The following is a 15,297-nucleotide window of genomic DNA, read 5'->3' on the forward strand; positions in this document are numbered from 1 at the left end:
GGATTCTGGATTAGAATAGGTCCCCAGCAATCTGTGCTGGTCGTACCTTGGGGATTCTGGATTAGATTAGGTCCCCAGCAATCTGTGCTGGTTGTACCTTGGGGATTCTGGATTAGAATAGGTCCCCAGCAATCTGTGCTGGTCATACCATGGGGATTCTGGGTTAGAATTTGTCTCCAGCAATCTATGCTGGTCGTACCATGGGGATTCTGTGTTAGAATAGGTCCCCAGCAATCTATGCTGGCCTTACCATGGGGATTCTGGGTTAGAATAGGTCCCCAGCAATCTGTGTTGGTCGTACTGTTGGGATTCTGGGTTAGAATTTGTCCCCAGCAATCTATGCTGGTCGTACCGTGGGGATTCTGGATTAGAATAGGTCCCCAGCAATCTATGCTGGTCGTACCGTTGGGATTCTGGGTTAGAATAGGTCCCCAGCAATCTATGCTGGTCGTACCATGGGGATTCTGGGTTAGAATAGCTGGAATATTGCTGAGTGTAGCATTTCAACAAACACACACATATTTGCTCTGTGTGAAATATTTATTTAGAAAACAAAGAAATTATTTTTATAGACTTGTCTTGTTACTGAAGTGTCTTGTGGCACTATTTGTGTTATTTCTGTATCATTCTACATCTGTGTGTTGATGTTGATCAGAGCTTGTGCAATGGATCACAGAGCTTGTCTCTTCAAGATTTTGATGCGCAGTAAGCATGTAATCTAAGACTGGTGATTGGTCTGTGTGGTATTAGAGTAGAAATAGCTCTTTAGGGTTTGCACAAGCTTAAAATTCAACTTTGCCATAAAAAGGCTGTGAGTGAGTATGGTTTTATGCCGCTTTTAGCAATATTCCAGCAATATCACTGCGGGGAACACCCGAAATGGGCTACACACATTGTACTCATGTGGGGAGTCGAACCAAGGCCTTCGTGTGACGAGCGAAGGCTTTAACCACTAGGCTAACCCACTGCCCCAAAAAGGGTAACATACTTTGAGAAGGCCTTGAATTGTCCTGACCAATCTCCATCTCAAGTAAATTACCTAAATATATATATATACCTTTTCATCATTAGAAAGCATGTACCGAGAGTGTAATGAAGGTGTCACGCGCTGGGAAGAAGCTTGGCATTGCACATGGAAAGGGAAGTAACTGTGTACTATAGTGGATCGCATTGTTTTTAAGAATTAGGATTTTTTAAATTTTTATTTCAAAAATGGAAATATAAAACGTAACGTGCGGCAGACTTTATTATGATACAGGCAGTGCCTGAGAGCCAAGACCATTATTCTTTTTGGCCTTGTATACAAAATTTTCAAGGCATGTAACAGTGATGTCGTGCATTTGTTTATAGGTCATTTTTTCATTTACATGTTAAGCAGTTGTTTCTCTTGGGCAGTAAATTGTTTAAAATTTCAATTTTGAGTGTAGTGCCTACGTCATATTTTAGCAGAATTTTTTGTTGTTGTTACAATTCGAGTTGCTGTGTATTGAAATATTAGAAATTATATTTGAACATTTGAACAAATCTTATTGATGTTTTATTTCACAAAATGACAATTATGATTTATTTATTAAGTTGCTTGTTGATATTTATTTTGTTTCTTTCACCATATTGTCTTTTGTTGCCTTTATGAACATTTATGTTGAAGAAATGTTTAATGATTATAAAGATTGTCAGCACCAGGATACACATATTCATTGTATGCTACATGTCAGTGATGCAAGTGCGACGTTATTGGTTATTCCTGGAATGTTGTAGAATATCATGAATACATTACAAGTGAATACATTATTTCATTATCATGTATTTTCATTGCAGTGTTCTGTTTAATGTATGCATGTAGTCAAATAATATTCAGGTTAATCATATTAATGATTTTCAAAATGACCAGGGGGCACGGGTGGCCCAGTCGTCTAAGGCGCCGCGATTCGCTGTGCAGAGTTGCGTCCCTTGGCCATGCCAGAAACCTATGATTGTGGGTTCCGATTATGTTTCTAGGTTTGTCAGCACCATTCCCGTGCTCCTGGGTTTCACCGAAGTGGTAAACGTCTGAGACCCGCATCACTTTGGGATTTCCTTCCACATTAAGCTGACACGCCGTGATATAACTGGAATACTGTTAAAAGCGACGTTAAACCCAACACGCTCACTCACTCACTCACTCAAAATGATCATGGTGGCCATGTGGTCAAAGGTGCTGATATTTTCCCTGCAGAGTTGTGGTGACATCATCTGGTGAGTCTGGGTTTGAATCCCAGATTAGCCATTTTTATTATCCTTGGTTTGTCGATACTAGTCCCATGTCCATGTTTTGTGTTATTACCACAATCAACTTGATCACTCTGGCCTTTTCTCCAACAATACACTGACAGGCTGTTGTTTGACTGATGTACTGTTCAAGCAGCACTGAACCACCAGGGGCCATGATGCCAATTGTTGCACAATGATTAGGACAATCTACACATTCCTGGAAGCATTCAATCATCAGAAGCATACAGGGTTCTGTGACCTCTATTTTGCACAAGTTTTGATTATCAGTGTTCTGTTTATTCCAAGTGATTTGCTCAACATTATACATGTAGTAACATGCACAGTTCTTTGTTTGTAAGAGGCTTTATGTTGTTAGTAGAGCACATTGTTCACATGTCCTCCAGGTTGTCCAGGAACGGGTTTCAGTAAAGGGAAGCTGCTAATAAGTGAAGAGAACTTAAATTGTCTTTTGATAGATATTTATGGGCTGTAAGAACAGGAAGGCATGTACTTTTGTGGATGACAGTGTAATTATTATAAATTTACAGAAGGGTTAAAATGTGCCTTTTTACGAGTCGTTATCAATTAAGAAATTACTCTGAAACATCACAAGGACATAGTAAAGACGTTGTCTATCAATAATAGACATTCAATTTCCCAGTGAGGTGAGAAAAGAAATAATCATGAACTTTCCCAGGGAAAGGATAATGAAGTATGCATCAGTGAAATATGTTATCCATTAATAAATAGCCCTTACATATTGAAATGAACATATAATAAGTTGTGAAATGAGATATGACTTCAAAACTATGAAGAAACAATTGTTTGATAGCCATTACTTAGAAGTTGACGGATGACAAAATACAGATAATTTATGGATAACAACTTCTTTATTTACTGTGAAGGCAAAGTTTGACAACAGTATAAAGGTCTATACTGAAACTTCGTCTCTACAGTAAAGAAGTTGTTATCCATAAATTGTCTCTATTTTATGAGGAAACAGCCATGAAACTTCCCAGTGATAAGATAAAGAAGTCACTGATTAAACAGCCCTAAACCAGATGAAAAACAGAGAAGTTGTCATCCATGTCTTCTTTCAGGAAGATGTTGGTCACCTCTGGGGACATGAACCTTGTGCTCCTCCTGTCCCTTTGCCTGTAGTGTGCCTTGTTTTGGTAGTGATTGTGAATATGGATAGCTACCCACCATATTTTGTTGTGGAATTTGCTGGCAATTTCAGCTTTATTTTAAGATACATCTAATTTCTCTTGATAATAACTTTCATTTGAGTTGTGAGGATACACATCTTATGACATCGTAATTAAGTGACAAATGGTATACCCTTGGTGCATCATTAAGCAGAGAAAACTGACAATATCAGTGATTACACTATCAGCAATATGAGTGATTTAATTATCTTGTGTGTTTACTATGTTAATGTCCCTGGTGTAAACAGCCCATAAGCTGTTTCTTGCATGAACCCATATAGACAGGCCCAGTCTTTATTATTCTAGTATCAAATAAATAGCAGTACCTGGAACCCCAGGTAAAAATTGTTTTTTTATTAAAGAGAATTATAATTGGAACGCCAATTAAAAATAATATGGATTGTTGAAATTATTTAATTTGTAGTCAGACTCTTCCGAGTCTTGAAGCCTTAAATGATTTTGTATAGTGTATTTATTTATTGGAGTATTCCTGATCCACCAGAGTTGGTGTGTGTACTAATATATGTTGACTTAGTATTAACATGTCAGAAGGACTACTTAGAAGTGAGAGAAAGTTTTAGCACAATCTTGTTAAAAAGCTACCTAGTGATATTAAAAAAACAAACTCTTTGGTTTTATGTTTGTTGATTGTGTGGAGGTGTTTCAGACATGGAGATGAGTCAACAGGACAACTTCTTGCTACTCACATTAGAAACTTGGTTTGTTGGCTTATCATAATATCGAGACAACACTCAGACATAGATAACCACATTGGTACACTATGTTAACACCAGCAGTGATAATGAGTGGCTGAGTGAATGTTGTTTTGACCGGTGAAGATCTGGGGTAGAATAGGTCTTCAGCAACCCATCCTTGCCGTAAAAGGGGACTATGCTTGTCGTAAGAGGCGACTAAAGGGATCGGTTGGTCAGGCTCGCTGACTTGGATCGATGCTCATGATATCAATCACTGGATTGTCTGGTCCAGATTCGATTATTTACAGACCGCCGCCAAATAGCTGGATTATTGCTGAGTGCAGCGTAAAACAACAAACCAACCAAGCAAAATCAAGAATGTTGTTTCAACATTATTTGTGCAGTCTGTGACTTCAGCCACTGGTCCAAAAGCTTGAGTCTAAAATTACTTTCAGTAAGCTTTGCAATTATCAGTCCATTCACACATTAACACTACAACCTTCTAAAAATTATGTCAAGTGACCGGTTCCATTAGACTCAAAAGTTGTTTGGCACAGATTGTGTCATATCAGATGTCTTTTAAATAATCAAGACTGGTACAAGAAAATTCTGCCATGACACTGAAGAATGCTTGATTCTGATTGGTCAAAATCAGGTATCTAATTCCATTCTAATCCTCAAAACTAACATGCCAAAGTGCTGTTGTCCTCATAGGAGAATAAATTAAAAACCTACAGTGAAATTTGAGGTAGTCTAACTGTATATAAGATACCTCTTATTGATACATTTGAATGGGCTGGTTTCCAAGTTAAAAGTGATCTTCAGTTAAACTACCTAAACCTCGAACCAGTGGGTTCATCTAAATGGATGCTGGTTGCATGAGCGATCCTTCATATTGTCAGATTATGGTAACACACAATCAGTCATTTCACACTTTGTGACCATGTGATTCTCAGTAGGCATGATGCAAAGAGCTTTGTAAAGATGGACCAGTTCTGCTCTGAAATCCTCAATGGTATCACTGCTACTTTGTGGCCTATTTAGGACTGAAACAGTACAAAATCTAGATACAAACAAGCGTTATATTGTTTGTCTGACCCATATCACTGGCATTACAATAGATTTCACAGTTTTGCGTACGGAAATGCCCAGTTAATGACTCAACATAACCCTTGAAATAGGGCTCCTGTTCCAATTGTGTTGGGCCTCTCAGTTGTTGACAGTTATGCCTTTGAAGTTCACACTGACGCTCACAAACACGGACTAGATATAACCACGCGGGAAACTGCACGTCCTATCTGCTGGGAGAATGTAATCGGCGTTTGTATCATTGTGTTGTGCTGAAAAGAAACTCATGTTATACAAACCTGTTTGAACTGTCAAAGGATTAATAACATCTATGCATATATTGACACACATACTATTTTGGCGCTAGCTCTAAGCAATGGGTTAGTGATTTATAGCGACAGTTAAAATAAATTTCCAACTGCATTTATCCAAAGACAGCGTTATCGAATATGTACTTTAGGATACTTTGAGGCAGTCAAAATACATGTATCAGTGTGACATTTCAAAATGGAATGTTTGCAAGATATTAATATTTCAGGTTGACAATTCATTGACAGGTGTGTGTGTACTTCTTTAAATATCTACATAGAGTAAGGTGTATGCAGATGAAGTTTTATAGTAATTTCAAATGCTTTAGATGTTACAATCCAAATCTCCTGTAACGTTGTATAAAACACACAAGTATTGTGTGTATTAATACCCAAAGACGAAAATACCATTGTTGATTCATAAACACACTCTGACTACGAAGGTTGTGACCTCTGAACTATGCAGCGATTAGATTACAGTAAAAATAGTCACGCCCCCGGCACAGATAGCTAGTGAAAATAACGCATAGTACTTCCTACACATGATCCATGATTGTCGGCCCGCACTGGCCTAATTGTGTCGCGAGGCCTCTGTTCTAGACATGCGCAGAAGCTTGTAACATGATGCCGAGTGAGAGAGGTGGTGCCATGAGTCCTGACAACTATAGAACTAGCCTGGAAGAGAAAGGTATTGATCATTTGGCGGGCCATTACGTCTTGCCGAGCGAGTTCATATAACCACCGGCAATCCAGGTCTTCTCAGGGAGGAAAACAGCCCTAGGTGGTATATAGCAGACGACACTTGATCCTGCGGAATATACTTACGATAATAGATCAATTATCTCAAGGAATGTGATGGCGAGTAACTTCAAAGTATTCTTGGCGTTCACCAAGCAACCGAAGGATGAACCGGTGTATCAGAAGCAGGACGGGCAGAGGTTTTCCGTCTGCAACACTATTAAACTAAACGTCAACTCAACCTACACGGTGAGCGTTGTGATCCGCCCCCAACGTACTTTATTGTAAGTATATACTATATCCTCTGTGCTTCCGTTCGTTGTTTAGGTGACACGAGTGGTATGTTGATGTATAATATTTGTCTTCAAAGGTTGACGCGAATACACAAGGGGCTTGCTCGATCAACGACCGCTTGTCATATGTCATTTGCATGACATCTTCACTCTCGTTTGTCGACGTTCTGACACCAGTGCCGCCTACTTGTCTCTTGTAGGTTATTGTTGTTTCTCTTGAGATGTGTAAAGGCGTAATGTTCATATTAACGACATACCGACACGATATTTGGCTGTACAGAGGGATGACCGAGGGATGGGAAATCACCATAGAATTCTTTGATGTATTGTTTCCCTCTGACGTAATGCATGAATCAAGATACTTGAACTTAAGATGTGTAATGTTAATGTAAGAAGATATGTATCGGCGTATTAAGTTCGGCTTTATATCATAACTGAAAACATCGCAGTTTTTCGATACCGTAGACAAATACAACATGGACCACAACGCGATCGTTAGTCTATGTTAAAGTATGGTACCCCTACTGTTAACGACAGTGAAACTTCGTTATCTCGAATACCTGTGACCCTCGAATACATGTCGAGGGTATCCGTAAGTAGAACCGACGCCGAGTACCATTACAGCATATTGCTGATTGAACAGAGTTAACACAATTTCACGTTTCCCTCTTGCTGTCTCCACTACCACTACACTTCTACCAAAAGTGCCAAAGCCGAACCTATATACAACTACACGGGCGTTTAATGATACAATATACAGGATACAAATTAGTAGTATTTGAATATTCGAGTCTGGACCAGATAATCCAGTGATTGATATCATGAGCACCCCGCAATTGGGATACGATGACATGCATCAACCAAGTCAGCGAGCCTGACCACCTGATCCCGTTAGTCGCCTCTTACGACAAGCATGGGATGACCCGGACCTTCACGGGTCTTTTTAAGAGTCAAGTTAAGTGACGATAGTGTATTTGCGATCTCTTGCCTGGCTGTTGTTCATGTTTTTGGCAGAGATTTCTTATGAACATGGAAAGGTGTTTTTTTCTTTTATTCGTACCCCCAGGTTATGGATCTTCACTCGACATATCAACATTTATTTGGTTCAAACTTGATATTAGCTACAGTGTTTGAGTTAAAGTTTAAAACAAAATTTTCTCATGCAAATGCATCCCCATTTTCACAACAATATGTAAAATAGGAAGAAAAGAAAGTAATATAAATATATACGTTTTGCCCTTTCAAACACTTTCGTTTCAGAGAGGTATTACCATAAATGGGAGCTACACATGCATTTAATATGCATGAGCTCAATGTCTTCACAGCGGTTCCTGTTGACAATGTTACCTAATACACGCTTTCATTTCTGTAATGAATACGCGATAAATGGCTGTTTTAAAGTATAAAAAGTTTTACAAAGGATATCACAACAGCTGCACATATTTCCACTCCTGCTTATACCATGCACAGTGACATGGTTGTGAAGTGTTGCGGTTGGGTAGCTACGTGGATAAAGGGTTCGCTTGACAGGCTAAACAGAACCGGCTTTTGAATGGGATATATTGAATAAATTACCCATTGGTTATTATTATCTTCCGGCATATGGATGGAATGTGTGCATGTGGCTAGACACTTACTCATCCACTCCCTTGTTGTGTAATTTATGCAAATAATTCTTTAACAAATTCGTTCTATAATCTGAGTGAGTGTGTGAATTGGGTTTAACGCTGCGTTTGAGCAATATTCATGAAATGGGCTTTCACACATTGTACCAATGTTGAAATCAGAACGAAACATCCCTTATATCTGTCATCACTAGCTAATCGTGATTTCGAATTCTATACATTCTCCCTGATCACACGCTGGCTTCTTCGTTTGCTTAACGTCTTATCTAGGACTTTCTGGTTTTCTTCACACATTCACCCGGCCCGCAGTGATATAACTAAAGGGTTAAAGTGGTGGCTACACTCAATCAATTCGTATACAGTAAACAACGGTTATAACGAACTCAAAGGGACTACTAATTTTAGTTCGTTATAACCGTAGTTCGTTATAAGCATATATACAACATAACTACAGCAAATAGTCGGGACCAAAAAATAAGTTCGTTATATCCGTTAGTTCGTTATAAGCGTGTACGTTATAACCGTAGTTTACTGTATGTGGCCAATGTTTGTCACAGGGCATGGATCCTAAGTACATCACTTAGCCATCAGACTTTCTGAAACTCTGATCAGGTCAAAGGCACGACAATGGTGTAACGTCATGACACAGCTGTTCTAGTTTAGAATGTTGTTTAAATGTAAATGAAATTCGTTAGACAGAAACAACAGATGTCCTTGAATACGCATCTGGTGTTCATTAACAAGTGAAATGTTCAGTCAAAACATTAATTACGAAAACTTTATTTATTTTATGTACTCATGATTAATAGATGCTTTATTATTATAAATTGTGGGTTATATTAGCAAAGGCTACTGTTCTGCGAAACAGCCTGTGCAAGAGAACACACAAGTATTTATAGTTTGTAGACCGGAGAAGCTTCCATTTAATGTAACATATTACATTGTTAGTCAGATTTCAGTATTATGAAGTACATGTGCTGGTCCCATGTAAAGTAATGTCCACACCATAGTCACCGGCAATTCTATAAATATGTAGATTAATCGATTAGAGGAACGAACGTCGCATTTGGCAGCATCACAGAATTAACATGGCCGTGTCACCAGGATGGTGATCACATATTGGGGAAACGAACCGAGTTGCTCCGCGTGAAGTACAAGCCCTTAAACCACTGTGCCAATCGTCGTATTATCCGAAGACGTGTGACAGTAAAGAATGTTGCTGTCTCTGCGTCAGATTTGCACAATGCGTATAAATCTATAGTTAAGTCACGATATATCTGAAGAAATGAATTCACACTTGTGAAGAGGAGCGTAGGGAAAAAATGTAGACCCTACTTAAAGATTGTTTGTTTGTTTGTTGTTTAACGCCGCACTCAGTAATATTCCAGCTATATGGCGGCGGTCTAAACAATTGAGTCTGGACCAGACAATCCAGTGATTGATATCATGAGCATCGATCCACGCAATTGGGATACCATGCCATGCATCAACCAAGTCAGCGAGCCTGACCACCCGATCCCGTTAGTCGCTTCTTACGACAAACATAGTCGCCTTTTACGGCTATCATGGGTTGCTGAAGACTTATTCCACCCCGGATCTTCACGGGTCAATGATTGTTTTTAACTTGAGTCAAATCAATTAACAATGGCTTCTGAACTATTGTCATCATTTCTAAACCTCATATAAACAAGCTACAGGCACGGGAACAGCGGGGATGCATTTTATATGTGTCGATTTGTGCTGGTAGTCATGCAATTTTGTTGAGTGAGTGAGTCGGGTTTAACGCCGCTTTTAACAGTATTCCAGTTATATCGCGGCGTGTCAGCTTAGTGTTGGAGGAAAGCCTGAAGTGATGCAGGTCTTAGACATTTACCACTTTGGTGAAACCCACGAGCACGGGTATGGTGCTGTCAAACCTAGAAACATAATCGGGGCGAACCGGGATTCGAACCCACAATCATAGGTTTCTGGCGTGCCCAAGGGACGCAACTCTGCACAGCGAATCGCGGCGCCTAAGACGACTGGGCCACCCGTGCCCCCGTAGTTTTGTTGAACACACATCACCAGTGAGATAGTTATAGTGTTGTCATACGTTAACACTCGATGTAATGCTCCTGTCGGGAGGCAGTGTCACGCTACACCTATACATTGTCGAAACAGCGTTAATGTTGGATGTAGAAGCAGATCACATGTAACCCCTGTCTCTGTGAAGAGTGGGTTAAGACTATGAGATAGTACGGAGGCTGCACAATCCATTCCTATGTCGACATGGATCGTATTCTGTTGGGTCTGTCTTCCTTATAATGAATTGGAATGAAACCGAAATCGGAAGATGGGCACTTTGCAGCAGGAAGTAAAAATGTCCGTTTTTGGTTTTGAATGTTTGATACGAAAGTTGTTGTCGATACATTAATTATGCATGTACTTCCTATTCAGAAATGGTTTGTGACTGAATGCAGTTTTGGGAAATGCGGCGTATTTGTCACTCACTCACTTCATAACACTAAGTGAATCGTGTATTTTTAGGCCGTAATTGATTTGGGACACACACACGTAGGACCAGCGTCCCAAGATGATCTCCATAGCTGCAAGTGTATTTTTAGGACAAATTGATTTCATGTGCCACAGCAATCAACTACTCGTTGGCACTGGCTTCAGTCAAGATCCACAGTACACGCTTCAGGGCTGTATCTTGAGACACGGCAGTGTCTGAGACCTCATCTGTTGGAGCAATGAAAGGTGGAATTGTCGTTTCTGTTCTACACTAAATGGTCTTCGTGTCAGTTGACATATTTTAAACGATGGTCACTGAAGGACGGGGCACCATGAATACATTGAGTTGGTGGGATTGGTTTAAGGTCGTTTGAACAGTTTTTTCTGTCATGTCGCGGGTATATCTATAGATGTGTAAGGAAAGCCCCACGTGATAGCGGTCTTAACGTTTACCGCTCATATCAAACCCACGAGCTCGGGTATTGTTATGACACACTAAGAAACGTAATCATCTGGGATTCAAAATGACGATCGTTGGTTTCTGACACACCTGTCACCACGTGGCAACTAGGGACCTAAAATTATATGCAGAACCATGAGACAGCGAATGTACAGTCACTCTCGCTAAGCTACAGAACCATATTATCCATATTTCATCGCTAGCAGGTGACATGAGGCGCATAAACAATTATCATATATAAATATAATTACATGTATAACGTTGCCGATGGAACATGTGTTGTAAGCTGACGTGCGTGTAGTTGACTAATCGCACTAGTTTGTTCCCCTCTGTAACAGACTTAAATGTGACTAAGCGGCACATGTTCGTGACAGACGTGTTCCTTGATCAAACGGCTTCTATGCTTTGGTGGGTTTGTTGTTTTACGCCGCACTCTGCAATATTCCAGCTATATGACGGCGGTCTGTAAATAATCGAGTCTGGACTAGATAATCCAGTGATTGATATCATGAGCATCGATCCACGCAATTGGGATACGATGCCATGCATCAACCAAGTCAGCGAGCCTGACCACCCGATCCCGTTGGTTGCCTCTGACGACAAGCATAGTCGCCATTTACGACAAGCATGGGTTGCTGAAGACCTATTCTACGCCGGATCTTCACGGGTCTCTATGTTTTGGAGATTTGTCGTGTCTGAAGTAAGATACTATTGTGGTGGTTACAACCGTCAGTTTAGACGCTGCAGGGTGTATATATCTCCCACCATAATATTACCAAACGTTACCCCAGAAATGTTTATCGAAGTGTTTTTTCATGAGATATGCTTGTCCTAATGAGATAAACCACAACAAATTGTCTTATACACGCATTTAAAAGTCGGAATTTTTAAACATAATGGTGAGGGGGCTGTGGTAAGGTGTAAATCTGGAAGTCTCGTGAAAGCAAGAATAGCTTTTATCAAGCACAGGTTGCCACAGTTTCAATGTGTGAGGACAGCAGTTAAGGTTGTGTGGAGCCGGTTAGATCCCTAGCACTTTATTGTTTGTCGTAAGAAGCGACTTAGAAGCTCGGTGACTTATATGTAACAGTTGATTGCATGTCATCTTAGCCGACGGAGTGGGACCTTGCTCACGTTGCTCATTTTATCAGACACTGTGATTTATTTACAGTGATATAGCTGGAACGTTACTAACTGCGGCGAAAACAACAAATAAACAGTTATTCTACCTTGGTAAGGTATATCATATTTCAAATTCACAAACCAGGGTAATCAGATGTATACTCACATGTAGTACACACGCAATACAACAGTACAACCCCTGTTAATGTTGTCACTTAGATACAGTATACTGAAGAATACAGGCTAGGCAGTTATGACCTTTAAACCCCTATCTATAGTAAAGCTTCTGTTATAGTATCTTGGACCGTGTATTGATTTCGATGAGAGGCTGTACTCATGTCCGCTGACAGTGTCCTAGTTCTTTTAAGTCACTCGAACACCGCCATGTATTCTGACATTTTATTATATTTATCAGTCAAGCGGGTAATGAGTTATCCACATATCCACAGACTATCTCGGCGTCTGGGTTCAAACAAGGCAGTAATGCCTCACTTGGACCTAGACTGGGCACCTGGCCGCAGGCAAGGATCTCTTCAGTCCAGCCTCGTTCTCTGCGTATGCTCCTGTAGCGCCAGCGCAGCATACTCAGGGAACCATGCAGCTCTTCTGTCTTGAAAAAGCCCAAAGCCCAGTATTGATCAGCGTGTGCTGCGTTACAACTAACAATCTTTGAGAACATCACGCCAATGTTTACCTGCATGTTGAAGCACTCCGATACCATTCCTTACAAGAAACCGTCGTCGATGCTGTTAATTGTGAAGAATACAAATTGGAGCGGTCATTTTCGTAAGATAAACCTCATAGCGCAGGTGAACACTTTGCCAATTGCCGCGTTGTTGTGACAGGGAGACTATATCTCACTGCCCATTGTCAGTGTCCAGTCCAGGTATAAACGTTGCACGTAGTGTAAAGTGGGTTTCAACTATAGGGACCAAACTTGATAGGGCTGCCATTTGTCCCGATCATATAACACCAAACATGAATGCGTTCAATACAGTTTCATTCAAATGTAGATATATATTTACGAATGTTATCGAAAGGGAAATCACCCTAGCGTGTTTAAAACACTACCTTGTTATGAAACATTGATTGAATTCAAATCTCAATGTGATCATTTTATCTTACCTTAATACCCACTTTGCTATGTTTCTGGGTACAGGCGACTGCAGATCCAGGGTGAAAACCTGGGGTTGAACCAGGTGAAGCCAGAACGCGACGATGACGACAGCTGCAAGTACCAGGCCAGCTGGGTCACTGTCGGCTTCGAACAGAGCAAGAGCGCCGAGAGGAAGGAGCTCCCGGTCGTGCTGGAGGTATACCCGACTCGGATTATATATATACTCATGAAAAGAAGTAAGGGAACGGTTAAAAGGGACTGATCATTGAGCATGTTAGGTGTGCGTATGCGTGCGCATAGGGAGGTGGGTGTTTTCACTGTCACTGCGTCAAGACACACTCTTCCCCAGGATATCCATCAAGTCCACTGAACAGTTATTTGATATGTGTAAAGCCTGTAATCTACTTGCAGAAAAAAACACTTCAAAATAATCCAGTCCTCTCCACTGCCCCAACGCCCATGGATGGGTGGTGGGTAGGCGGTTGACATGAAAGTTAGTTTGGAAATGACTTATATGGTTCATTCGAAACTTTGGTTTAAAACAGCAATAAACGATTTCTTTGTTCTCTTATATTCCCACCAACATATGAGATTGTTTAAATGTTTACCCAAATAGGTTAAAAGCCGTTAGGTTGAGCGATTCCACGTGTATAGTTATTTTATGGGCTGCGTTTTGAAAATCGTTTTAGGTTTATCCTAGATAGTGTATACTTTGTCTGGGAATACAACTTTCTGTGATATTGTCAAATTCTAAGTCAAAGTCCTGTCGTCAAAGGGACGCAACTCTGCATTTGTTATAACTCTGCAAAGCAAGTTGCACTGCACTACCCTTTTCACGTTGAAACTCGATTTTTCCAAAATTGAGAATATTCCCTATGTTGTAGATGTCTAACGGCGTGTATATGAAGTTGGCACTACAATGTAAGTTCTACCCTGAGGAGGAAACACAACACTGCCATTGGGGGCAACCCCTTCACAACATCGAGTACGAATGCAACGTGCCAGACGGCTGTACCTATGTCGACATCACGAGTACTAAACTACTGTGACGTCATTAGCGTAGCATTGTAGTCATGAATAGAGCTTTGCCCTGAAAGTCTACAAGCCTTAATTGTTACCATTAGAAAACACCCTGAACCGAGCCCCCGAGTGCGTTTAACACTGGGGAGGGCGAGGTTCAGGCGTGCCTGTTAGTGCTATTTAATGTCTACACATTCCACGATGGAGACGTGCATGGTTGTGCCTGGAATCGCTACTGAAGATACTATGGAAGTTCCTGATGGAAGAGTATTTGGTTGAGCTCTTTAGGCGACTTTCATTTCTTGGTTTAAAGATCGGACGATCATTTACCCTGCATTGATGTTGCAAGAAAAAGGTAGTAGTGGAACAAATTCATTGTGATCTTTTTCATTACAAAATTTAGAGAGAGAAAAGTTGTCAATAAAAATCGGTCACTGTCCAAGAAAATGAACCGATCTGCATCCGTTTGATACCACAATCCGTTTTGCAATTGCATGTTCCTTTTATTTCGACCACAGTCATGCTGTGTTGTAAATCCGTAAACTAAGCAATGAAAAAGCCTCAATTCATTGTCTGTTGTAGGTGATTCGGGAAATAATGTCTCTTTGCTTTACAATATCATCCGTTGGTATCCAAGGTATTTTTGGAATATTTTATATTATAAGCCCTTCGGGTTCACATGTGGGATATTCCATTGCGAACCAAGACAGCATTTTGTATAGATGAGTCAAGGGCGATTGTTTATCATACCAAACTGGCTTCCACGGGAGATATCCTAGATATCGCTACAAATAAATTGCATCACAATGCTTTGTAAACCCTTGTGACGTCATCGTTTAACATGACGTAAATATCAAATGACATCACTAATCCCTCTGTCGCTGAAGCTGGTTAGCTGTA

General features: G+C 40.4%; 1 protein-coding gene across 1 annotated transcript; it reads left to right on the forward strand.

Moving 5' to 3' along the window:
- The first annotated feature begins 6,043 nt into the window (after positions 1 to 6,043).
- On the forward strand, positions 6,044 to 14,805 carry LOC124145876 (CB1 cannabinoid receptor-interacting protein 1-like). The gene is made up of 3 exons (XM_046515834.2): positions 6,044 to 6,551; positions 13,420 to 13,573; positions 14,262 to 14,805. The coding sequence occupies exons 1-3, from the start codon at positions 6,385 to 6,387 to the stop codon at positions 14,424 to 14,426; spliced, it is 486 nt and encodes a 161-aa protein (XP_046371790.1). The 5' UTR covers positions 6,044 to 6,384; the 3' UTR covers positions 14,427 to 14,805.
- Positions 14,806 to 15,297: the final 492 nt, after the last annotated feature.

The sequence above is a fragment of the Haliotis rufescens genome, unplaced genomic scaffold, assembly GCF_023055435.1.
Source record: "Haliotis rufescens isolate VD_foot unplaced genomic scaffold, xgHalRufe1.0.p SCAF_3, whole genome shotgun sequence".
In the NCBI taxonomy this organism is placed as follows: Eukaryota; Metazoa; Mollusca; class Gastropoda; order Lepetellida; family Haliotidae; genus Haliotis; species Haliotis rufescens.

Excerpts from the sequence above, each read along its gene's own strand:
- LOC124145876 (XM_046515834.2), top strand. The coding sequence starts at position 6,385 with ATGGCGAGTAACTTCAAAGTATTCTTGGCGTTCACCAAGCAACCGAAG. Across the intron at positions 6,552-13,419 it reads CGCCCCCAACGTACTTTATT|GCGACTGCAGATCCAGGGTG; the intron begins GTAAGTATATAC and ends TTCTGGGTACAG. Across the intron at positions 13,574-14,261 it reads AGCTCCCGGTCGTGCTGGAG|ATGTCTAACGGCGTGTATAT; the intron begins GTATACCCGACT and ends CCTATGTTGTAG.